The 25484-nt window shown below is 33.3% G+C and overlaps 1 protein-coding gene and 1 long non-coding RNA gene across 3 annotated transcripts in view; one reads left to right on the top strand and one right to left on the bottom strand.

Annotated features, from left to right (window-relative positions):
* LOC118186552 (uncharacterized) overlaps nt 1–11559 on the bottom strand; it is a 30646-nt gene extending 19087 nt beyond the window's left edge. The window contains exon 1 of the long non-coding RNA XR_004757792.2: nt 9202–11559. This is a non-coding gene — a long non-coding RNA (uncharacterized LOC118186552). The remainder of the gene's footprint in view (nt 1–9201) is intronic.
* LOC118186551 (uncharacterized) overlaps nt 1–23131 on the top strand; it is a 74584-nt gene extending 51453 nt beyond the window's left edge. For both annotated transcript variants that reach the window (XM_085818663.1, XM_035356659.2), the window contains 4 exons: nt 2729–2906; nt 6539–6681; nt 20765–20882; nt 21973–23131. In XM_085818663.1, coding sequence (XP_085674789.1) covers nt 2833–2906; nt 6539–6681; nt 20765–20882; nt 21973–22372 — 735 coding nt within the window. In that variant the 5' untranslated portion in view covers nt 2729–2832 and the 3' untranslated portion in view covers nt 22373–23131. The remainder of the gene's footprint in view (nt 1–2728; nt 2907–6538; nt 6682–20764; nt 20883–21972) is intronic.
* Nucleotides 23132–25484: the final 2353 nt, after the last annotated feature.

Raw genomic sequence — 25484 nt, 5'->3', positions numbered from 1 at the left:
AACGTGAAGACAGCTTCACAGCAAAGCACTAAAGTACAGCTTCCGACTCGTCGATCGTTTTCGAGCTAATCTCTGAACTCAAATCATTGCTACTGAACTCAACATACTACAGATACTACTCAAGATACTCTACTCTGCGTTCAGGCAGGGTATATATAGCTTTTGACCTGCCTTCGAGAACATTCTCGAAAAACCGGTAAGAATTCGTTCTAGAATGTACTCGCTCTGTCTATGGCATATCGCCAAGTCTGTCATCAAATGGTGCCAAATGGGCGATTTCATGCCAAATCTGACAACACTGCCTTTCCTTGCCACTTTATAGCAACCTTTTGCGGGGAAGCAGTTACACATCTTACGGCAGCTGGGATTTTGCAACAATATTCTTCAAACTGTAATTATAGTATTTCTGAAATACAATTACTGCTTGGTGCAACGTGAAATGCATTTGCCAGCCAAAGAGCAATAAATGGCTCATTGTAGTCCGTCTGCAGTAAGTTAGCATATGATCTTGGAGCCGTTCATTTTTTAAGTGTGGACTACCATGTTGTAATGCTAAAAGCAAATGATGCTTGGCCACCGTAATTTTCTCCAAACGATTCTTTTGGTTACAACTAATATATTTACTAATAATTATAACTTTTATCATGAATTTCAAATTAATTTCTAATCCCCCCCCCAAAAAAAAAAGAAATAGGCTAACAGTCCTAAATCAGGAGCCTCTATGGTTCTGTTACCACAGAAACATTACCTCTCAGTATATTTGAAGAATCGAATCGTCTGAAACCACCAGACGTCGCTTTTCAAAGTTAAACCAAAGAATATTCTTTGGCCGAACAATAACCGCCATATGGCCATATGTTTCTACGAAATTATGCCTTGATTTAGAGAAAATTAGAAGTTATAAAATATTTCCTAAGCTGATAAATTCATATTTATTGACGTAAAAAGTTTAAAGAATACAAATTATTTTCAAAAATTACGATTACTGCTCGAAAGACGTACAAAATGCGCGGCAAGCCATAGTTTTCGGAGGCCTGGATTAGAAGATTAGCGTGAATATCTGCTATAATTTATATTTAAAATAAAAGAAATATTTTTCAGTTTCTGTCTGATGAATCAATAATATGAATTAAATCTTTGACAGTTCGTTTAGCTGTAACCCTGTAAGAAAGCAAAGAAATAAGTTTATTCTTAAATTAATCATTATTTAGGCAGCATTCTTAAATTTCTTACACTTTTAATCCATTGTCAGTAGTAAAGCAGTCATTCATCTAGTCATAAAATGGTATTATGGACCGTATTTATGAATGCGTACTGCACTGTAAATATATTGCTAAATTTAAATGCGATAAATAGTATTTCAGATTATGTATTTGAGTACCAATTAAGTGCATAATGAACTCGATTAAATTAAAAGATGTATTTACTTTGTTAAAAGAATAAGCAAGAAAAAAGTAAAATGTTGCGAAGAAAGAACTCTTCCATCAGTATCACGCAAAATTATTTTGTTATTGAGCTTGCTTTCATAATTACTTCGCGTACTTTACCTAATCCTTGACTAAAGTAATTTTTAAACCTTCTGTAGAGGTATATCTGCAAAAGTTACAACTATACTATATATACTAAATTTATTAAGATTAAAAAATGATACAGTTATTTACAAATATTTTTGGAACACGCATCGCGTGTTAAACTTAAAAGCTGGATGAAAATTTGTTATTGACTTGAGTAATTGACTCTACATCTAAACTGTTGTACGTAAAAAAATGTAAAATGCCTAAATTTTAAAAACGCAAATTAATAACTGTTTAGAGGTTATGTCTAATATTATGCGTGCTGTTAAATAACGCATATTCTTAATATTGGGTATCTCTCGTTATACTCTTAAGGTTTCGGAATGCATTCACAGAAATCATGTTCCTGAAATATCCTTTAAAGCTTTCTATTTTTTCCAAATTTCTAAAAGTGTTTAAAAATGAGCGTCTTTTAAAGTCAAATCTAATATTTACACTGAAAAAAGAAATACTTTTTTTGTACTAGTGTTAGCTTCTTTCTTTAGTGGATTATGGTAAAGAACCCAATAACTATCTATCTAAGGGAATGTGTAGCTTTTAAAGGAAAAATGCCCGTATTCACATTACACCTATGGGTATAACCATGAAACCACCCCTATATCAATTCGCCACCGCCTTCTGCACGAATGAAAAGCAGGATCGAGCTTCAAACATTGTTGAAAAGGCTGGCTGCATGGAAGTTTCATGGTTTTACCCATGTTTACGTGAATATTAGCCAGTTTCTCTTAAAATGTCTCTATGAAAGTGTCCTTTTAGGTATCCGTCGCGTACTTTGCTATGATCTAAATAATCTAATTCAATCCATTGAATAAAAGTTAAACTATCTTTACTCAGTGGACTTTTCTATTAGGCCCAGCGTTAGCCGTGTTTGCATTTAACTATTTTAGGATACGGGCATTATGCAAAGAAAAGCTCATTCAGTTTTTTATTGCATACCAGCAGGTATCGAGTGCATTAAACTGTGCAAAAATTTCATTTAAGCAGAAATTTTAAAGGAAAAAAATTGATATACGTTAATAACTATTGCCACTACTTTTTATATCTGTATTTTCATGGAAATTAGTTTTAAAGTTTCAATGTAATTACAGACTTCACAAAACATGGTCTGAAAATTTTTATGCTAAATGGTGCATAATATTTATATCCTTTATTAGGAATTGTGTCATGTTATTGGGCAAGAAGAAATGAACCTAGTAGACTGCGGCAACAGGATGAACCTTCAGGAGGTAAAAATGAAGCAATACGTTGCTTTACAGAAATGCAGACAAACGGTCAAATCACAAACTTGTTGCTGGATGTCACCACACCTGAAAAAATCGATACCTTTTGCAGGTAAGCAAACTTTAAAAACAAAGGAAACATTTCTTTAAATTTATTAATTAATTAAAATTTTTTCTCTCATTTAGAAAAAAATTAATCACATTCTGCATGAAAATAACATTTTAATCGTTTTCCTTTGAATCAGTGCATCGTTTTGTAGTGAAATACAAAGTGCCTATAACTACAGGTGAAAAACTGAAAAAGTTGAAGAAATTGCAAAATTATCAAAAAGTCTTTTAAGAAGAAATTTTAATGCTTCTGTTACTTCGTTCAAAATCTAACTTCCTGCATGAAAACTAGTCTCCATCCTCTTTAAAAATAATTAGTTATCTTCTGCATTTATTGATCCATCACAGCATTTACCAGGGACTGGAATGACGCCTAAAACTACTTTAAACGAAATATGTTAGTAATCACTGAAAATTTGACCTGAATATTGAATAATGTGAAGCCTGATTGCCTAATTGACTCCAAACCTTTTTAATCGGGCTCCGCGTTTACGAAGCAGCGACCTTTTAATTTGAATTTAAAGCTAAAAAAATTGTAGAAAGAGTCATGGAATCCAAAATCTGGTAATTTTGAAAAATAAAGGACAAATGCTGCTTTTGTGCCTTCTGTAAAATAATGTTTTCTTGCTTAGTCATTTTGAAGCAAACGGTTCTATTCCTCCACAGATGGGATCTTATGATGTTAACTTGCTTTCTTAAACATCATCACAGTAAAACGCCGTACTGACTATGTATTAATTTTTATAAATCTATTTGAATAATTGTATTATCTAATTAGAAGTAATTCTCGAAGTATCTTTATCTATGAAAATGGTGGTGCTCGCAGAAGGTAGTGCTGAATCTCAGAGACCGTTAGGTATATTTTAATTGGGAGACCTTTTACGATTTCTTCAGTGACTAAGTTCTTGGAAAACGAAGGTATAATACCGACAAATATTCAAGAACACATGGTTTCAGTCTATGGTGATATGCAACGTCTTGCATCACCATCGAATAGTGGGCTGCTCTATTTAGCCAGCGGAGAACATTACTCGAAAATGAACCCAGGCCGCATTATAGTGTTGAGACCACTGAAGAAATAGGTGATAAAGTCGAAGACTATTTATGAAAACTAAACTATATGAGCAATTGCTTATAAGACTCATATAGAAGTAGGTGGATCAGTGAGAAAAAAGGTCATGTATAAAAACCTATGGAGGACGAGGATCTTCGCCAGATGGATACGCAGAGTGCTGACACCAAGCATGAAGAAACATGGCGCTGAATATTCTCAACAGCCGCTCTTCAAGACAAATGCCAGTAAACCAATTACCCTCGGCTAGTGACAAGAGATGAAACATTACTTCACCGCTATGGCTCAAAAATGAAACAAGAATACAGGATATGGAAACACTGCTATCACCATACCTCAAAAATTCAGAAACCCGAATTCTGCCGGAAGATTTTGCTGGAGCACCATTTTTTGGATGAAGAGAGACCACTGCTTTTTGACTACATGTCACATAAGACGACAAAAATATCGGTGCTTGCTAGGCGTTCAAACCGACCCTCTTTCCAAACCTGTTATTATTCAAACCTGTTGACGCAACTTCGACAAGTCATAAAATGGCATAACACACACAAAAGCGTTGCCTTTGTACGTAATCATTCCAGCATACAAGTTTTTCAGACTTAATTGAGCAATTCAGGTGTCAGCTTCTTCCTTATCCACCGTATTCACCCGATCTAGCCCCGATTTATTTCTCTTTCTTTCAGAAATTCAATCAGCATTTGTGCAATTCACATTATAAGGAAAACAAAACTTGAAATACCTTTGGGGACCGCGTAAGATTGCTTTGGGGAGGTTAGTTTGAGACATTGGAGTAGACGACTGTCGTAGTCGCATCAAACTGCCACAAATATAAATTTTTCTCAGATGTTTATTTGCTCCAGCTTTTCTCGAAAGTTTTATTCCGAAAAGGTCTCTGAAATAGTTCTCTGATCGCATTTCGAACAACTGCCTAAAAGTCCTATGCTTAAAAAACTATGCTTTATGAGCCTCATCCATTGTAAATTGTCGGCTATTTGAAGAATAGAATGTTTTCTGTTGCTTTATTTATGCTCTACAACATCTAAGCCTATACTTTGAATAGAAATATCAAATAAACCTAATACAGAACAAGACAAAAATCAACAGCAGTAGTTGTTTTAATAATGGTGAAATATGAATTATTTCCGTATCGAAGATCAAAGGAATAACTTGTTTATATGCGGGCGCGATAAGACTTCGCAGCTGAAAAGAACTTCTCGATCAGCACAGCGCTGGACGTTTCACTTTCATTACTTCAATTCCCGTTGCTGTTTCCTGTTTGAGGTATCAGTCTATGCTTTCCATACTTCCTTCTGTGTTACAAAGGACATATTATTCATTTGAGTAAACGAATAATTCGCTCATTTTGAATCCGAGTCGTACGAGCAATGAGTCATTTAAAAGCACCAAAGGATTAAATCCTGACTAACTACTCGTCTCCAAGAGAGAATTAACCTACGTAGACGAATGCTGTAACAAAACAACTCAAAAAATTTGCTACATGAAATTGCAGAATTTAAGATAATCTTATCTACTAAGTCACAAAAACTGGCATTCTGCGACTGAGTGCTTAGTACACAGAATTAGAAATTATTAATACTGACTACTCTAATATAAAACAAATGCCAAAGAAATTCTGTTTATAAGTCAAAGCAAACAGTTGTATAATTAAAAACGAAATGCAGATAAAAATTATTAAGAAATACGCGTATTACTTTAAATTAACTCAGTTTAAAATACATATTACACTTTTAGTAAATCCAATGCAAAGGCTTTTTTAATGCCTTCATATATGATAATTTATTTCTCCTCCAAAAGATGAAGAGATTTGTTCTAAAAATTTAATATGCTAACAAAAATTGTATATACGATGTGTTTTAAAAGGAAGAAGAAAATTTTAGAATTTTACTTCTTTGCTTACTTGTTGTTCATAGCAATATGAAAAGGGGTCGGTCGTACATTACTCAATAGATAAAGGAAAAATGTTTGCCATATTATCATTCCATACATGCACTTTCCACACATAGACGTATATCAAGGCGATAATTTACAGTTTCGAGTCAAGTTTCTTTTAGCTGCTCTATAGATACGGAATGCTTTACTGTAAATAATTTTTGTCGAAGTTATTGTAGCGTGGTAAAGGTGACGTCCAAATAGTAGACACAATTTAGTAGAGATGACACATTTTAAAAATTTCCATTCCCCCACCTCAAAAAATATTCGAAATGGTTTAGGTTTATAGAACAGGAAATCCAATAATTTGGTCATTTTATTTACGTATATAAATCCAGTGATTAGAAAAAATTATGCCAAGACATCATACTGAAGTCAACTGCAACCGGGTACATAATAATTTTTCTTTTTCAGATAATGAACAATAAACTTTTGCATTATCAGAGACAGATATTTTATGAGAAAATTGAATCTGCTCCTTGTTTTTATAACACTATTCTTTTTAATTTATAATGTTTGCAATATTTGTTGAAAATGACTATATTAAATTTTTTTGTGTTTTGTTTTTCTCAATGTCAATTTAGTTTATGGTATTTTTATTTGAATCGTTTTAGACACATGTCTGGGTTAACGAAGTGTATATCCGACAATGAGCATTATTTGACAGTTGCAGAGAATGCTGATTATTTGAAGAAAACACGTGGAGTAAAAGATTTTTACATCAATGTCTGTCCACCCGGGACTGATATAACAGAAAGTAAGTTTCAGTTTCTTGTTAATTTTCATCCACTTAAATTATATAATTTATTTATTTTAATTCATTAATATGCTAAATAAAACTTATTTAGGAATTACTGAATTAGTACTTAAAATATTGGTGCAGTAAAGAACATTTATGATACACTGACTCAAACTGAAAAATTATTTCTCTATTATTAAATTTCTATTATTAAAATTATATTAAATTACTTTTCTCAATTATCATTCAGGTAAAATTATACACACACACACATATATATATATATACACTGGTGTGCAAAAATTAAGGACGAGACGGTTTTTTCAATATAACTTTATACAAAAGCTTTCCAAATCAACACATTTAATACCGTAAGATCCCCAATACGTAAGGACATGAGTAATGTAAGCAACACTTACTAAAAGAGAAATCAGAGGGATAAAAAGAAGCTTTATTGAAAATGTAGCATGGAGCGCAATGCGACTGAAGGCCGAAACATCCCTGTGATGGGTGTCCAGCAAGAAATATCCGGTCTTTAATAGGAGATATGATCTCCCCTGACTGCTAGGCAGGTTTCACAGCGTCTGCCCATGCTGAGAATGAGGGTGTCAATGAGTTGTTGAGGCATTGCTGCCCATTTGTCTTGCAGCGCCAATCGAAGCTCCGGAATCGTTACTGGTGGTAAGGTACGAGCTGCCAGGCATCTGCCTAGAAAATCCCATACATGCTCGATGGGATTGAGATCCGGAGATCGTGCCGGCCAATCCATACGTTCAATATCCTCACCCTCTAAGAGCTGTTCGGCAGCTACTGTGCGATGACATGGTGCATTGTCGTCCATGAAAAGGAACTGCGGACCCATAGCGCCTCTAAAAAGACGCACATGTGGAAGAAGAATCTCGTTACAATAACGGGTCCCGTTGACTGAACTTGCGTCGAAGATGTGAAGGTTTGTACGACTACCAAGCATCATGCCTCCCCAAACGAGAACACCGCCACCTCCATACCTGTGCCTTTCAATGATATTCGAGGGATGATTGCGGCTTCCCCGCTCTCTCCAGATAAGTATGCGATGAGAATCGCTACTCAGACTGAATCTGCTCTCATCTGTAAAGAGTACTCGTCCCCATTCATTGTCTCTCCAATTCCGGTGTTCCCGGCACCACAGAGAACGCCTTCTTTGATGGGCAGGCGTTAGAGGTACACACCGTACAAAGCGTCGTGCAAACAGACCACCACCGTGCAGTCTTCTGGCCACGGTAAAACACGATATCGGTCGTCCAGTCGCCTGTGTCGTGTGTCTAGCGATTTCTCCCGCTGTCTGCCGCCTGTTTCTTCAGGCCTGTAAGGCAATATACCAGTCATCTGCGGGTGTGGTTCCTCGTGGACGACTACTACTAAACCCCCGGATAGCTGTTCCTGTAGTTTGAAATTGTCTCCAAAGTCGTAAAACGATGCTGTGAGCAATTCCGAACTCTGCAGCCACACTTGTCACCTCCCTCCAACTTTCCAATGATTCGACCTCGGGTAAAAGCATCCAGATGTCGTCTAACAGATTAATTATTCGCCATTTCTCGCTGAGGCAGCTATACGGCGTGCAATCTCTTTGCCAGAAATACTGATCTTACACTGACAGCATGCTTTATACTACTCAGACACTCCCCCATTACGTCTACCTGCATATCTGCGCATGTGCTACCGTACATCACCTTACTTAATCTCCTGATTGGTCTTTCTGTCCGTTCTGCCTCTTCGTTCAGCTGATATGCTAATTTTTCGACTTCGTCCTTAATTTTTGCACACCAGTGTATATGAATGTAACACACAATTACAATAAACAGTAGTACGTATAATAAAAATTCCATTTGAACTTCTGTCCGTAAACCATGCGATATTTTCACGAAAGCAAGTTAAAATGTGTGAGGAATCATTGCCAGATTTCTATCCCAGTCAGTAATTTGTTGAAAAAGATCCACCTTCCTACCTTGAAATTAAAATACCCACTTGTTATAGGATAAGCATTTGGTATCCCGGCTTAGTAATTGTTAATTTTTTGTATTTAAACCCGCATTTCTAAGTTTTCATCATTTTACTAAATGCATAAGTAAAAAATAAATGTATCAGCGCAATCAGCCTGTTTGCTTTTAATAAAAATCCAAATTCGCATTAATTTCAGACAGAGGTCCCCAAAGACCGCTCAAAAATTATTTTGAATATTTTGATTATAATTCTGTTTTTGCAAATGAATGCTTCAGAGGTTATCTATTACCAATTTAATTGACTACTTCATATTAAACTACTCTACACACTTTTAACGTACAGATTAAAAACAAGAGTAAATTTTAATTTGGTGTGTTTATTATTCTTTTATGATTCTAGAGAAAAGCATATGCAGGAATACTATATCTGAAAAAGAGAGCGTGGTTTTTTCTTAAAAATTAGAGTTTCTATGTTTGAGCAATTTGAATTTTTACAAGTTATTTGAAATAAATTAGTTTAAATAATAAAGTTCGTTAATAATCATAATATTGTACTCACTGAAATTTATCTTGAGCATAATGCAAATGAACTCTGGACTAAATATTTCACATTGTTCTTCCTTTGTTTAGAAATCATTGTGCTTTTGGTTGCTATGGAAACAGACTTTAACACACACAAAAGAAAGAAAAGCGATAACAAATGCCTCTAAAACAAACAAAATGCAATTAGGATAGGCAAATAACATACTGAAGCAGAATGAAGTGGTACTTAAGAATTCCACCTTAGGACGATATAATCTCACAACATATAAATAAAAACTAGTTAAAACCTTTAGTTTGGATAATTTTAAAATAATATTGAAAACTATTTGCAAAATGAATTAAAAATACCTCTGAAAAAAATCTGGAAGCTTTCAGATTTTACATTACGCCCAAAGGGTCGTTTCTTGAACGTTTTGTGTGTTACCTTTATTTATTTAATGTCATGTTCTTTGCACTAAACCATAAAATTAATTCAATTCAACAGCAATATCGCAAAATAATTTTAAAATGAGCAAAGCTTTAGAATTTCCGATTAGTGGTTATCCCGGGTTTCGGCCCCATTTTGTTTTAATGTTTCTAATTTGTATTTTCTTATCTTAACATCTAACAATATTTGACACGAAAACCTTTTTGCTTACCTTTCCTTGAAGAAATCCACAGATACTTGAAATTTGACATTTTATTAATGACTTTGCCATTTTATTACACATAAAATTTTATTCACTGCTATTTACAATTCATTTGCTTACAGAAGAACATTCATCATTTTTTCTATTGTTGCCATGGTAAGGTACGAACTGCGCAAAATTTGATCAAAGATCCCCTTCCCCTATAATAATATTTTGTGCATCTCCAAATCAGATAATGGTGGTTCAGTGAGTTCACTAATTTTAACACTTTTACATTTTTAACAATATTTTAATTACTATATACAAAGCGTATTCTTAGGCCGCCGCCTTCGACATGAACAAACTTTATTCTCTTACAACTAAGCGAGCAACAGCGCCCTCTAGCCTTTTTCTTCAAATTACACAACACTCCCCACCTGAACTCGGTGGAGAGTTCATCTTTCAATAATATATCCTAGAATATTCAATTAATATTTCGACAATAAATCCCGGAGAAATGGTTAAATATAACAAACATGCATACATAATTATAAGCACAAAAAATTTTACAAAACATTAAATGATACCTATCAGCAAGGTCAGGAGAATCAAACCTAAAAATACAAAATACAAACATTAGTTAAGTTCCATATTATATAACAATTGTATAGACCTTTTAAGGTACCAGTAGGTGTTTTAATTATGCAAGATCTTATTTTACCATCTCTGCCTGGCATTAATTCCAAAATTTTACCTATTGTCCAGAGATTTCTGGGATGTTTGTCGTTATGAATCAAGACAATATCGTTGATTTTAAACTGAGATGCGTTAGAGTGTGGAGGACAAATATTGGCAGATCTCAGATTAAAAAGATACTCTGATCTCCAACGCTACCAAAAATGATTTAAAATATCTTGATGGTATTTATATCGTTTAATAATTGAATTTCTTGATCCAATCAAATTATTTGATGTTATTTTATTAGCAGGCAGAGATAGCAATCGTCTACCAACCAGAAAATGAGAGGGTGTTAGTGGAGAAGGTTCATTGGGATCGGTAAACACGTAGGTAATTGGTCTACAATTAATCATTGCCTCGATTTCAATGAGCACTGTTTCAAGCTCTTTCACAGTAAGGGATGATCTACCAATAATTTTTCGCAAGCTGGATTTTATGGCTCGTACCGTACGCTCCCAAAACCCTCCCCACCATGGACCCCTCTCAATAATAAATTTCCAATTTATGCCTCTAGAAGAAAATAATTCTTTCACAGAAGAGTCACTCAAAGTTTTAAAAATATGTTTTAGTTCTTTATCAGCTCTTTTAAAATTCTTGGCATTATCGGAGTACACGGTGGTACACAGTCCTCGGCGAGCAAAAAATCTTCGGAAAGCTAGCAAAAAACTTTCAGTGCTGAGATCAGTTACTATCTCTATATGTAAGGCACGAGTGACCGCACATGTTAACAACAGCATGTAAACTTTACCTTGCCTGTCTTTCGTAAAAAATGGACCGGCGAAGTCCAACCCGGTCACAGCAAATGGAGGCGACTCTTGGATTCTGTCTGGAGGAAGTGGAGCGATATCCTTTACCCCAGGACGAGCACTATATCGTTTGCATATCACACATTCGCTGATGATAGTCTTAACACGCTGTCTTCCCTTAATGATCCAATATTTGTCTCTGATCTGAGTTAGTGTCGAATTAACTCCAGCATGGAATACCCTTTCATGCGAGTCCATGATGATCAACTCGGTAAACTTGCATTTTGAGGGTAATAGAATAGGATGTTTTAAATTCTCGTGACAGTCTGCAAATTGAATGCGACCTTTCAACCGAAGAATACCCTCCTCATCAAGCCTTGGATTAAGGGCGTAGATGGAAGAATCGAGAATTGATTTTGTATTTGATAACTTAATTATTTCCGCTTGATACGATTCTCGTTGCGTAATTTTTACCCAATAATGTTCAGCTGCTTTAATCTCAAAAGCACTTAAAGGTCCATTCCCTGTAGACCTTTTCCGAAGCCTCCCAATAAATCTAAATGCATAGGCAGTAATTCGAAGTAATTTTCCTAAAGAACTGAATTTTTCTATATGCAAAATTGGGGATTCATTGTTAATTACAGGTGCAGTCAAAATAATACTTTTTTAACTCCAACGATTCTGAATTTGGTTTTAATTTCTTTTGTTTTGGAAAGTTTTCAGTAGGAAAACGTAACCAGTGTGGCCCATGCCACCACAGATCATTCTTAACTAGTGACTGAGCACTAATTCCTCGAGTTAGTAAATCGGAAGGATTTTGTTTTCCTTCGCAGTGGTTCCACAATTTTTGTTACATATACTCTGTATTTCTGTAACACGATTGGCGATAAATGGTTTCCAATTATTTGGCGAACCTTTAATCCAAGTAATGGCGATTTCGGAATCACTCCAAAAATAAACATCCTCAATTAAATCACCAAACAATTTTTTCAAATATTTATACATTCGAGCAGCCACGAGTGCTGCCATTAACTCTAAACGAGGAAGAGTTATTGCTCTTAAAGGTGCAACTCTGCATTTCGACATGATAAAGGAAGTTTTAATTTTAGAATCACTCGTACAATATCTGAAATATGAGATGGCCCCATATGCTTTAGGACTAGCGTCCGAAAATAGGTGAAGGCTTATATTCATTGGATCGTCATCAAAGAAATTTCTCTGTATCGATATTTCAGTTAAATCATTCAGTTCCTCCCGCCAAATGTTGAATTTGTCCTTAATCTTTGCAGAAAGGACCTCATCCCAGTCAGAACCGGAACACCAGATTTCTTGCATAATAATTTTCGCCCGAATAACAAAGGGTGCAATAAATCCAAATGGATCGTATATTTGGGCGATGCTTTGCAAAAGTTTCCTTTTTGTAGCAAAATCGTTTCCAGTAGAAAAGTCAATTAAATTTTTTAAATTTAGCTTTATATCGTCTTCAATGGAATTCCAAATCATGCCTAAGAAATTCGATTCACTAGTTAATTTGTTGTCTGATTCCTTAATCCCATCTGATACCCATAAATCGTTTAATGCTTTAGAATTAGTTCTTAATTTTCTGAAATTCATCCCAGCATCCTTAAATATGTTAACCGCATCTACAGATAACCGATATGCATCTTCAACCGTTCCTGCTCCAAATTATAGGTCGTCGACATAGACAGAAGAATTTAACATTTGGAAACTGTCCTGCATTTTATCTTTATATTTTCGAATGTGATATTTTATAGTGGCGGCCAAAATGAAAGGAGATATAGTCAAACCGAAAGCTACGCGACACATTTGCATAATCTTAAAGGAGTCATTATTTTCATTAAACCAAAGAAATTTTAGAAATTTTCTATCACCTTCAGCAATTCCTATCATCAAAAAGGCTTTTTCAACGTCTCCAGAAAACGCTATCTTAAACTTACGAAAATTTAACATAATGTCTAGTATATTTGGATTTAGATTAGGTCCCGATTCAAGGCAGTCATTTAACGAATTCGTGTCCTCTGTCCTTTACACAATTCTTACCTTAGTAGTTTCACTAGGTCGTATCACTGCTCGGTGAGGCATAAAATATCCCAAATTTGTATCATTATTCAGACATTCCTCCACAATTCCTTCTGATATCTGGTTCTCAATTATATTTTTATATTCCTGAAAAATCTCCGTTTTACTTAGTTTATTGTGAAGGTTTGCGAATCGTTTCTTAGCTACCTCAAAATTATTTCCTAGATTATTCGGACTGTATATCCAGATTAAATTTGCCTCATATCTTCCGTTTTTAAACTGCAAATTTCTTTCAAACTGGTCTACTATTTCGCAGTCAATATCGGAATAATCATCAGAATCATTAATTCCCATATGTTCTAATTCCCAAAAACCTCTTAAATCTTTCAACACAACAGTGTTTGTCATTACCGCTAAATTTTCAGAACAATTTTTGTTTGTTTTATTTTTCTCGATTCCTGCGGCAACCCAACCAAACACAGAACTGACTGCGTACAACCCTTCAGATATTTTAATTCTTTCAGAATAAACTACATTCCAGAATTCATCCCCCCAATTAATATCTCAACATCTATGTTATTCTTTCTTGAGCAATCGGCGATCTGCAACCCCATATGCTCCATGAAGTCTGCAATTTGTTTACTAGGCACACTGATGGACGCCGAGGAAATAATATCCGAGATCAAACATTCAATTTTTATTTTATTATTTTGTTTCCAATTCTGAATTTCGATTTCAACGACCGGATAGGAATGATTCATTGCCTTCGTCGCACCAAATGAATAAACAGAAAGTCTTTCATAACGGATTGGAGTATGTTTTAAATGGTCGGCCAATTTTTTCGTTATAAAGGATCTGTGACTGCCTTGATCAAGAATTAATCTAGTTAATTTTGATTTATACTTAGAACAAGCATAAACTGTACAAATTTGTAATAATATTTCCCTGGCATTACAGTCATTATTATTATCACCTTGAGGAACAGAAGCAATCAATTTTAAGTTTTGAACTTTATTTCTTTCCTCAGAATTCAAAGTCAGAGATTCAGTTTCATTTTTGGAATAACCTTGTTCCGACTTTTTGTTTACAAGGGATTTATTAGTACAAATCGATTCATTGTGATACATACCGCCACATTTATTACATTTAGTTTTATTTCTGCACCTTTTTGATGTATGGAATTTTTTAAAACAAGAAAAGCAGCGGTTTTCGGATCTTAGTTTCCTTAATTTATCAGAAACATTCACTTCGCATTTAAATGACTCGTGCAAATTATCACAAAAGATGCATTTTCGGTTAACTGCAGTATGAAATGCAGCCGTGGGTGTATTTTTTACATATTTTCTAGTTTCATATTTTGATTGATCGACTCGCGGAGGCACAGGATTTTTCCTTTCGCTTAATACTAGATTTTAAACTTCCCTGCATTCTATTTCCGTTTTAATAAATTGTGTTAATTCCGAAACTTCAACTTTATCTTTCGATCCTCTTTGCCGATTAAATTCCAAAACTAAATCGTCCGGAATTAATTTTAATAATATTTGAATTAATAAATGTCCATATGAGCCAGAAGTTACTTCTAAAGTTTCCAAATTACGAATCGAAACTTCTAATTCGTCATATAATTTACGTAAAGCCTTTACGTTAGCAGAATTTTTAACAGCTTCTAAATTGAGAATTTTATTCATGAATGAATTAATGATCAGGTCTTTTCGACCATATCTGTCCTTTAGTAATGCTACACAACTATCATAATTACTTTCTGTAACTCAAAGCCTGACACAACATTCGAAGCTTGTCCCGTTAAGAATGTTTTTAAGTATACAAATTTTTGTATTTTTGAAAGCGTTTCGTTTTTATGTATCGAATTTTCGAAACTATTCCAAAATTCATTCCATTGTTTGGGGTCTCCCCAAAATTTATCAATCATTAATTTTGGTAATTTCAGCGTACTACTCCCACTAGAACTGGAACTTACATGCAAAATTCCATTACCACTAGACTGGTTTAAATCAGAACTTTGGGGATTCCTCGCTGGCGGTACTGCGGTAACCGCACCTAGAAACTGCTTAATTTGACTACAAGCAATTATACATTTGTCATTGTATTCTTCGCTTATACTACAATCTTCTTCAATTAAGTTAACATCAATTAACTCTTGTATTTCATCATCAAGCGTTCTCAAATTATTTTTCTTTTCGGTTAATAATTCAAACAATTCTCGTAATTCTTTAATCGAATTTTCCTCTCCTTCAATTTTTAATTTATCTTCAATCACTTTAATTAACCTAGTAACAGACGATCTCAATGTGGAACGTTTACGTTTCAATCTATCTAACTTCTCTTCCATTCCAGTTGTAGATTTTAGTCGCTGGTATATATATATATATATCAGTTTTGAATAATAAAATTGATAGATTAATGACATACACAAAACTGATACATAATAGCAGATACTTAATTTAAATACACCACGACAGCAATAATAAATACTTACTAATGTACTACAAATAATCACTAAATAATTAATTTAAGATTTCCCTACCTTTATTTGGAATTCCATTGTCCCTTGAATATGAAATATCCATTGAAATCGAAACACTTGGATCGAACACCTAAAATCTTCACAAAGCCTTAATTCCTTACGCCGATGCACCATATAATAATATTTTGTGCATCTCCAAATCAGATAATGGTGGTTCAGTGAGTTCACTAATTTTAACACTTTTACATTTTTAACAATATTTTAATTACTATATACAAAGCGTATTCTTAGGCCGCCGCCTTCGACATGAACAAACTTTATTCTCTTACAACTAAGCGAGCAACAGCGTCCTCTAGCCTTTTTTTCTTCAAATTACACAACATCCCCCTCTTATCTAATCCAAGAACTACGCGACGTTTCCTGTTCCCTCTTTCTTTGCCAAGGGCCCACCAGCGGCCGAGCGGTAAAGTCGCTGAACACTGGTAGTTCGGTCCGAGGTTCGAATCCGCGAACGGGCTGGCTGCATGGGCGTTTTCGTGGTTTTCCCCATGTGTAACGTGTATACGAGCCAGTTTCCCTTAGAAAGTCCTCCATGAAGGCATCCCTCCTCTTAAGCAGATAGCCCTCGAGGCTTTGCCATAATCACTCACACACACACTTTCTTTGCCAAGAAGATTGGGTGTTACAAAAAGCCATTTATCGCCATTAATGGGATATTTTATTGAGACTGCGACTGCAAGCCTCTATTTTCGTTTATCAATATTGTAAAAACTGTGCATACAAAACAAATATTAATTTAAAGTCTGGCGTGTGCTAAAGTAAAAATTAATTTCTTTTACACTCATTTTAAAGTTTTATGATGCTTAAAAGAATGATGAGCCAGATCTTTTTTATTCTCTGTAAGAATTAAAAACTTTCCAAGTTGTAGATTTTAGTCGCTGGTATATATATATATATCAGTTTTGAATAATAAAATTGATAGATTAATGACATACACAAAACTGATACATAATCAACCTATCAAATATCGGATTTGTAGCACACTTTAGTTTCTTGTCTAGATAAGTATTAACAAATCTTCTTAGATAGCAGATTGTTTTTAACTTTCAAATTTACCATTTTAGTTAAACAGTTCTAATTTAATTTAAACAATTCTCTTTATTAAATCTAAAAACTGGATTTCTTAAGTGGTTCTAATTTCACACTAATATTATTGCAATATATTGCCGTATTAAGCTTTCCATTTTTAGTCATTGAAGTTATTTTAAGGCTATTTAACTTTCTTACAAATTCTGTATTTTAATACTAGAAACGTTTAAATGTTTATTCTGTTTTCCAGTTACTCTACCTGATGTACTTTGGCATACATTTAATTTCTAATGCACATTTAATTAATAAATTCATAATTACGAGCGTCTGCAGAATTTTCATAATTAACAAAAAAAAAATTGAACTTCCTTATATTCATATCTTGGGATTTTCAGTTCCCTTTAAATCCATTCCCTTTTCACATCTTATTGCGCCGTATTTAAGTTTTCATGTATGTAGAATTTATATATTTTGTATTGCATTTATGCCAATTTATATTTAAATGATAATTTTTAGAAATTCTTGCGTCATAACTCTAGTTAACAGAAGATGTTTCTAACACCTGGGTAAAGTTTAATCTTCAGCACGCAGCTCATTTTCCAACCTAGTTTCAGGCTGAATTATTTGTAAAATTAATTATTTGAAATTATTTATTAACAAAAATGGTCGCTAAATTACGCCAATAATATTTCTTACTCTTGTAATTTACAATACAACGAGTTCATGTGATTTATAATATAATTCATTTATAATTTTTTCAGCAGTATTGAAATTAATAGCAGATACTGATAATGTTATACATTTAGATTACAGTGATTTGGTTTGCCTGTGCTAATGCTTTTATGCTACATTCCTAATATTTCATAATGGCATACAGATAAGTTTAACTCATTCACCAAACATGTAAATCTCTAATTCAGCCCGCTTTTGTTCTTATCTATGCTGTATCTTCTATTTTCCTTAATATATTGTTCAGCCTAAGTTCAAAAGGTCTTATGGTCAATCGGAAGAGTCATTAAACATTAGTAGTTCGACCCGAGTTTCTAATCCCAGAGATCTCCGAGCTCTTTCTTTTTTTGTACTGATTTACTGTGTAAAAATGTATCGTAAAACCTTCAGTTCATGAAGTAAAAATACTTTTTTTATTCTTTAAAAATATTGCAAAAATTTTCACCTTGGCATACCTTCTTACAAATCCCTCTAATAAGAAAAAATAAGGAAAGAGATTAACTCGTTTTCGGTGATTGATTCCTCGGTGCAAATTATATGTAACTTTTTCCAAAAGCATAGAGTTTATATGGATATCAATAAATTAAGGATTATTTCTCCATCTAATTTTCTTAACATGTTTATTCCAGAATTTTCTTTTCACACTGTAGCGCATATAACTTTATGAGTTTTTTATAATCTTTCAATTTCTCTAGCCCTTGCAACTTTGCATACCTTCTGTCAAGTAGTTATATTTTAACCACTGTATTTTAATTCCTGTTGACTATCAGTACATTATTCACTTGTTTCACAAGTGCAAATATTTATTTTATACGCAAACCTAGGTAATTTTCTTATTAATTATATTGTGGTATCGTGAGGCCCCAACTTGTCAGCAATTGTGGTAGTGACTGCTACGAAGTGTGAATTTACACAGACACGTAAGAAGGGTTTAAAGCCCTTTTTATTCAACTTTAAAAATAACAGCTGCGTCCACTTGACGCTCACAAACTACGCCGACCCAGCGGTTAACTGAAACAGAACGTAAAACTGAACAATAATGACTGGATGAATAAAATAGCGAGATCACTATCTCCGAGGCTCTGAGATCTTAAGCTAACCTAACCGCGTTCTAAAATACAGCTGAAATTCAGCGAGCTTACTAATTAAGCAGTTGAAAGTTTCAGCAAAAACTGCCGAGATAGGCACACAGGCCGAAACGCGCGGTTCTTAAATTTCTACCTAGCAACCTTCACGTTCGCGATTCAAGAAGCACACCTACAATCTCGTTTTCCTTCTGTTTAAACTCAACTTACTTCCGCTAAATTTGAATATACTGTGCGCTCTACTACAATTTACATACTCTAGCATTGGCAATTCTAGGGGAAAGTAAAGGCTTGACAGGAAAGATAGCTTAAAATAAATGTTAGTTAAAATAAATAAAAAAAAAAACCCCTACAATATGTTCAGATATTTCCAAGTATATTACTCAAACTTTTGCATCTCAATTTTTAATTTTTGGTTAAAAAAATAAACTTTTATTTATTGAGAGGCCTGATTAATTATATTAATTTGCAGTATTTTTTATCTAATTCCTTTCTTCTATATAAATTTTAGAAAAAACTTCTTAGCATAATAATTTAAATTTATACGTCAGTGTTGTAATGTTGTTATAATAGATTTCATGCTAAGCATTTTTTAAATTTAACTAAATTTAATTTCTGCAAACATTTACATGATTACTTTAATTAACAAAAATATTTTTAGCACACTTTAACACACTTTGATATGGAATAATTTTTTGCACGCTAGTGAACTCTATGAAATTTTCCAGTCTAGTTCAGACATCTTGACTATTATTGATGTAATTTATTAAAAGTATAATTGGTATGATTTATAATTATTTAATTTATGATATTATTATAATAAATGAAAGATGTTTCTAATGCTAATATGTATGTTTACCAAAACCTTTTATTTTCTTTGTTAGCTGTCGCATTTATTACTGTTATTCAAGTAATTAGCCTGCTTGTTAGATATTTTTTACTTGTTCTTGTGATATGTAATTCTATTTATTTATTTTTATTTCCTCTTGGCTAATATTGGCTTCAAAAAGTTAAATTGTAACCCTGTAGGCAGCAGCGGGAAGAAATTTTGATTGGCGCAGTTGGACTATAGCGGTGTGGTGGTGTATTTAATTATGGCAAAGCACACTAGGGCTATCTGCCTAAGGGGAGGGATGCCTTCGTGGAGGACTTTCTAAGGGAAACTGGCTCGTATACACGTTACACATGGGGAAAACCACGAAAACGCCCATGCAGCCAGCCCGTTCGCGGGATTCGAACCTCTGACCGAACTACCAGTGTTCAGCGACTTTACCGCTCGGCCGCTGGTGGGCCCAGTTGGACTATAGCACGACCCGGGGGGGGATGTTCATTAGCGCAGTTGGAGTACACCCGTTGCCATTACGCCAAAATAAAAAAATCCACGAAGCAATAAGAAAAACAATAAACATAAAATAAAAAAAGCGTGCCCTCTCGTGGCCAGAAACTGTTAACACTTGTGTGTTGCTTTACGTGTACGTTTTCTTGTCGATAGTACGCTTCTGCTGGTAGGTAATTAACTAGTTAAGTAAAATGTAAGCTAATAGACACCTACCAAAAGGAGACATACCTTTATATAAAACGTTGAAAGTCCTTGAAAAAGGAACAACTGAAGTATTTTCTAGTTATACACGAGAAACATTCCGAAACATTTTTTAAGTAGCCAAGCTCTTTTTCGCTGAGAACCAAATTCTGAGAAAATTTCCGTTGATATTAGGTAGAAAATTATTAAATTTTACGCAACGAAATAAGTAAATATAAACATACTTATTCAAAAAAGTTTTCGAATGTTGTTATAAACTCACTTTCTTTAATTCTTAGCAAATTTATAGTTATTTAATCAGATTTGGAAACTTATTGATCGTACTTATTTTTTTAGGCTTAATTGACTCGTATATACTACAGTTAGTCAATCACCGAAGATTATAGTAACCTAATTATTATTTTACTATCAAAAATTTCAAATCTGAGTATTAAAAAGCATTATTTCTCGTGAATTCCAGATTGTAATCTGTTGTTTCATGAAGATGCACTATTTACGCTATGTCGTCTTCCTTTTCAGAATATAAAGCGATTTCTCCTTGTTTCGAGCTCATAAGAACAGAGATTCTTTCTTGTGGATCAGATCTGCCGGATATGTCTAGTTACCGGATGAAAAGTGATAAAAGGCACAGATGCTGGTAAGCTTAGTTTTTTTTTCTTGTAACAATTATTATGCAATTGAATCTGGTTTATAGGACCACTGTTAGTTGAAACAGCCAATTTATTCGGGGCAAATTTTAAAGAAAATATCTCATTCTATAAAATGACTTATTTTCCTTGCTTGTGGGAAAATAAGGCTTTGGCCTATGGTATTTACGAATTGTGAAATGGAATTACCTAGTATAATTTGAGTTTACACTGTCTAAAAATTATAGTTTAAACATAGATACTTAAAGTGAATTTCATATTTACAAAGATTAATGAAAGGCGTTTTTTGTACTTTTAGTTCTGAACTGGTTTCTTGTTAATATTTTACTTCATTAGCAAATTATAACTATATATTACCATTTAATGGATAATCCCGCTATAAAAAAAGACTGTTAATTAAAAGATTATAACTATTTACAGCAATATGGCACATCCTAATTATTTGAAGTCTAGTATTATAACAGAATCGTATGATCGATTTTCATGTTTTAAAACTTATTGTTTGAGGGAAATCATTTATTTATGAATGCATCCTTATATTTCATTTAAACACTTTTTCAAGCATTTTTGTTTTATACATTAAATAATACTTTTCAATCAGAACAACAAAAGCCGACAGACGGTATATTATTTAGGAGACCCTACTGTGGTAGCAAAGGGCCCGGGTTTGAATACTGGAGAAGGAATGGATGTTTGTAAACGTAGTAGTGTCCTTCCGACTTCAGTGTATTACATTAATTCTAGTCTGATATGTAAATTCAAAGTGTCTGCTTTTATTTATATAAATATTTCTATCAATTCTATCAAAAGGTTAGAACTCAAACTTGTAAATTATAATTCATAATATGCTTTAAAATATTTTTTATATGATTGCTAAATAATATAATTTCATCAGATGAAAATAACAGCATCTTCAAAAAATTAATTAATCAAGCATTTGTAAATAATATCCTACTCTCATTTCAGTAAAAAGTATTAAATTTGACTGCAGAAGTATTAAATTAATTCTTCATATTTGTTTAATGTTAGTTTTTATGATATATATTATGTAGTAATTTCAGCAAATTTCTACAATTATAGTGCTTTGGCTTCTCACGAAGACTGTGTGACAAGAGCTGCTATGACACACTGTGGGGAAGAAGCAGCACAAGTTCTTGAAAAAATTCTTCTGAGATACTTCCAACCTCAGTGGGAAGGATGTGAATCAATTCCAATGCATGAGTGCTTAGAACAGGATCAAACTTCAACAGCATCTTACACTCGCAAGACAGAAAGCGAAAGAGGCTTCAATCTTCCTCCAAATCCTACCTTCAACCATGATACTACACAAAAGACAGATTTCGAAGATTGGAGTCAAACTACTGTGGCCGATCAGTGGAAGAAACCAAAACATAAGAATGCAGCTAATTATGCCACAGTTTCTAATCTCTATATTCTCTCTGCAATTTTATTGCAATTCGTTTTCAGTAAATGTCTTTGAAGTGAACAATAAATGAACTGGAGAAAATTTATGTTCAGACGAAGCTGAATGCTGTACCCCCTTAAAGTTTAGGTCTGAAACATTTCATGAAGTTGGTCATTTCCTGACTTGGCAAGCTATTTTGAACTTATTGTACAAAAGTACGGAGGAATATTCTTATTCGATCTCGCTTTAATTGGTCGTTATATTGTTCCTCGAATCAAACATTTATAGCCATTTTTAAGAAAATGTACACTGCACTGAACTAAGAACTAACATACTATTTGCTCCAGAGGTAAAATTAAAAGTAAATAAGAGCATTTCTAATTATAGTTCTGAAAGTTGCATTTGTCATGGTCTTGGAAACTAAACTCCAAGATGGCACTTGGTCGAAGATATTGACACACTAACTATACTTAACAATTTTAAGCGACCGTAATCGATTTGAAACAAAAGGACATCGATCAGTGGTACATAAGTAATAATAACATTTTAAGCACACTTTTTCGAATTAAAGGACTGTTAATTTATTTATAAATTAAAGGCCTATTCATTTCTAAGATTCTGACTTATACAGGTTAACTAATCGGAAGTCTACTATTTTTTAACTCAGTACCAATACAATTCTCAACCGTGACTTCCTTTTTTATTCCATATATGTCTTGAGGTATATTGTGCAACACCATGTACTGATTTCGAAATTTAGTGTATTAATTTAAATTTGCGTATGTATTATGTCTTTTATAGTGATTTATATAATAAATACTTTTAAAAATTTTAGTAATTTCTGATATTGTTATTCATTTTACAAGGATTTATTCAGACAACTATAAAATGTAAAACTAATTTCCGAAAGAATATTTTTATCCAGATGATTTATAATTTCATTTTCAGATCGCAAACCTTTACAACGACCATAGACAGATGCAAATATTTTCCTTTAAAGAATAAGGAATTTATAAATATTCGCTTGTTAACACTCTAATCCAGAAATATACTTCGGTATAGCAATATATTCTACTAATTATAGTGCATTTTAAGATTCTTAAACATACAAATTTTACTTCAAAAGCACTAGATATATACCATACGCATATTTTTTATACATATTTTTGGGGGTAGAGTTAATTTCCCTTGATAAATCAACAATAATTTACTTATTTTATGTATGTACTAGTTTATCTTATTTTTATGTACATAGTATTCTCTTTCTTTTTCAAAATGCACGATTTGATGCATACTATTAAAAATTCTATACAAAGTATTAGCATTTCTTGATTTCAATTTACAACAGTTTTATACTTCATTTTCTAGGAGAAAATCATAAGCAGAAAATTAATAGTTAAATTTATATGTAATAAAGCAAAGTGAACAATTTGATGGAGTAGAATATTGATCTACACTGAAAAGCAAATTTGACAGCCGAGCCAGATTAAATATTCACCTCTATTTCACTTGACATTTGCCCCCACTTGGCGTTCTAATCATGCCTATTCAGGACCTATCTTTGATATTTTGCGACTTGTGACCTACCTTTGATATCACTTGGATATCTATCTTTGATACTGCTGCGATAGGAAGAGAGAGTGTCTTACCGAGTACAGAAAACAGAAAAGTGTTCAGTTATTCAATATGGAAGATCACCAAGAGAAAGATTTCAGCTCTCGAAATTTTGACTTTTAGCTACATCATCAGTGTTATGCAAGTTATATGATAGGCGCCGATCTAGAAATGACACACTCCAGGAGTAGTTATTACTATTTTTAAAATAGAAGGGAAAATACAAAATTAAAAATGAGGAATTTACCGCTAATTTAAATTATAATTTCGATATATATATTTCTTATCTTACACACGCACACACGCACGCATATATATATTATATGTGTGTGTGACCATCGAATCCCACCTTTTTCTGGCACATGCGTATTATTTAAGATGCATTTTTACAGAATTTTCCCAGACAATAAAAAAATTTCAATAATATGATTTCTTTAAATTTCGATTTTTTACACAATGTTTTACACTTCCATTGTCTAATCAGCCTACTCTTTACTCATTACATTGAGTGCAAACCCAATAAATTGAAATTTGGCTTTTGTTAGGGCATAATTTATTATTTCTTTAAAAACTTTGGTTTAAATTCTTAGAGCCTGGAGCAAACTTTGGATTAAACTGTTTTCCCTCTTGGAATTCTTTTTTTAACTGGATATTCTTATGAAAAGTTATTGCTACTTCTTTAAACAAAGTCATGGTATCACAACAGTTCTGTTCCAAACATAAATTGAATGCTCTTTAAAACAATTTTATCATTTGCTAATTTTAATTCTTCGGTCAAGTCCAATGTAATCTCGAATACAGCAAATACTGTTGAGTCATGTGAATTATTTTATCCTAGGTAAAACCTAGTTGTCTCAAGTTAAAGGATGACTACTTTGACTTGGGTGTAGGACTGGTTAGTTGATTATTCGAGTACGAGAAAGTACAAGAAGGGTAAGGAGAAGAATGTCTTCGTGGACAACTTTTTAAGGGTTTGAGTTCGGTTTATTTTATTATGGTAAATCACTCGAGAACTACTTTCCTAACGGAAGTGATGTTTCTCTCAGACTCTTCGAGCGCATTCTCATAAGAAATATCTCGAGTTCACATACTTTGAAAAAACCATAAAAAACAACCAAGCAGCCAGCCCGTTCGCCAGTATAAACTCTTAGCATTCAACGATTTTAACCACTCACTGGTGTGACGATGGTAAATTATAGACTCGATAGCATCTTCCGCTGTATTAGTATAAAATCCTTCTACCCTGTTAAATTTGCTTATTTCAAAAGATCTGCCATTTGTCCTCTGTAGTTTAGTTGTGCATAAATCATTGCCAAGTTTTCACGGCACAAATAGCCTTTTTAGATTTGCTCTAAAAATAATTCTTGTATTTAATTTATTGTACTTATACGACTGCAAGTTTTAGATTCTCCGATTTATTTAAAACGTACCTTTAACATCTTCTGCAAAGCGCCCTTTTTCCCTTTAAAGAGATAACTAATTGAGTCAGAATTTCGATATTCTTTCGAATATCTACGTAACTTTAGAAAATTAAAATAAGTTTCTTTTAACATATTTGTTAATTCTTGATCTG

Source organism: Stegodyphus dumicola, chromosome 6, assembly GCF_044657685.1.
Source record: "Stegodyphus dumicola isolate Sdum_Otavi_A_Nest chromosome 6, ASM4465768v1".
NCBI classification, from domain to species: domain Eukaryota; kingdom Metazoa; phylum Arthropoda; class Arachnida; order Araneae; family Eresidae; genus Stegodyphus; species Stegodyphus dumicola.
Note: the sequence above shows the minus strand (reverse complement) of the source record. Positions and strands in the feature narration are given on the sequence as shown.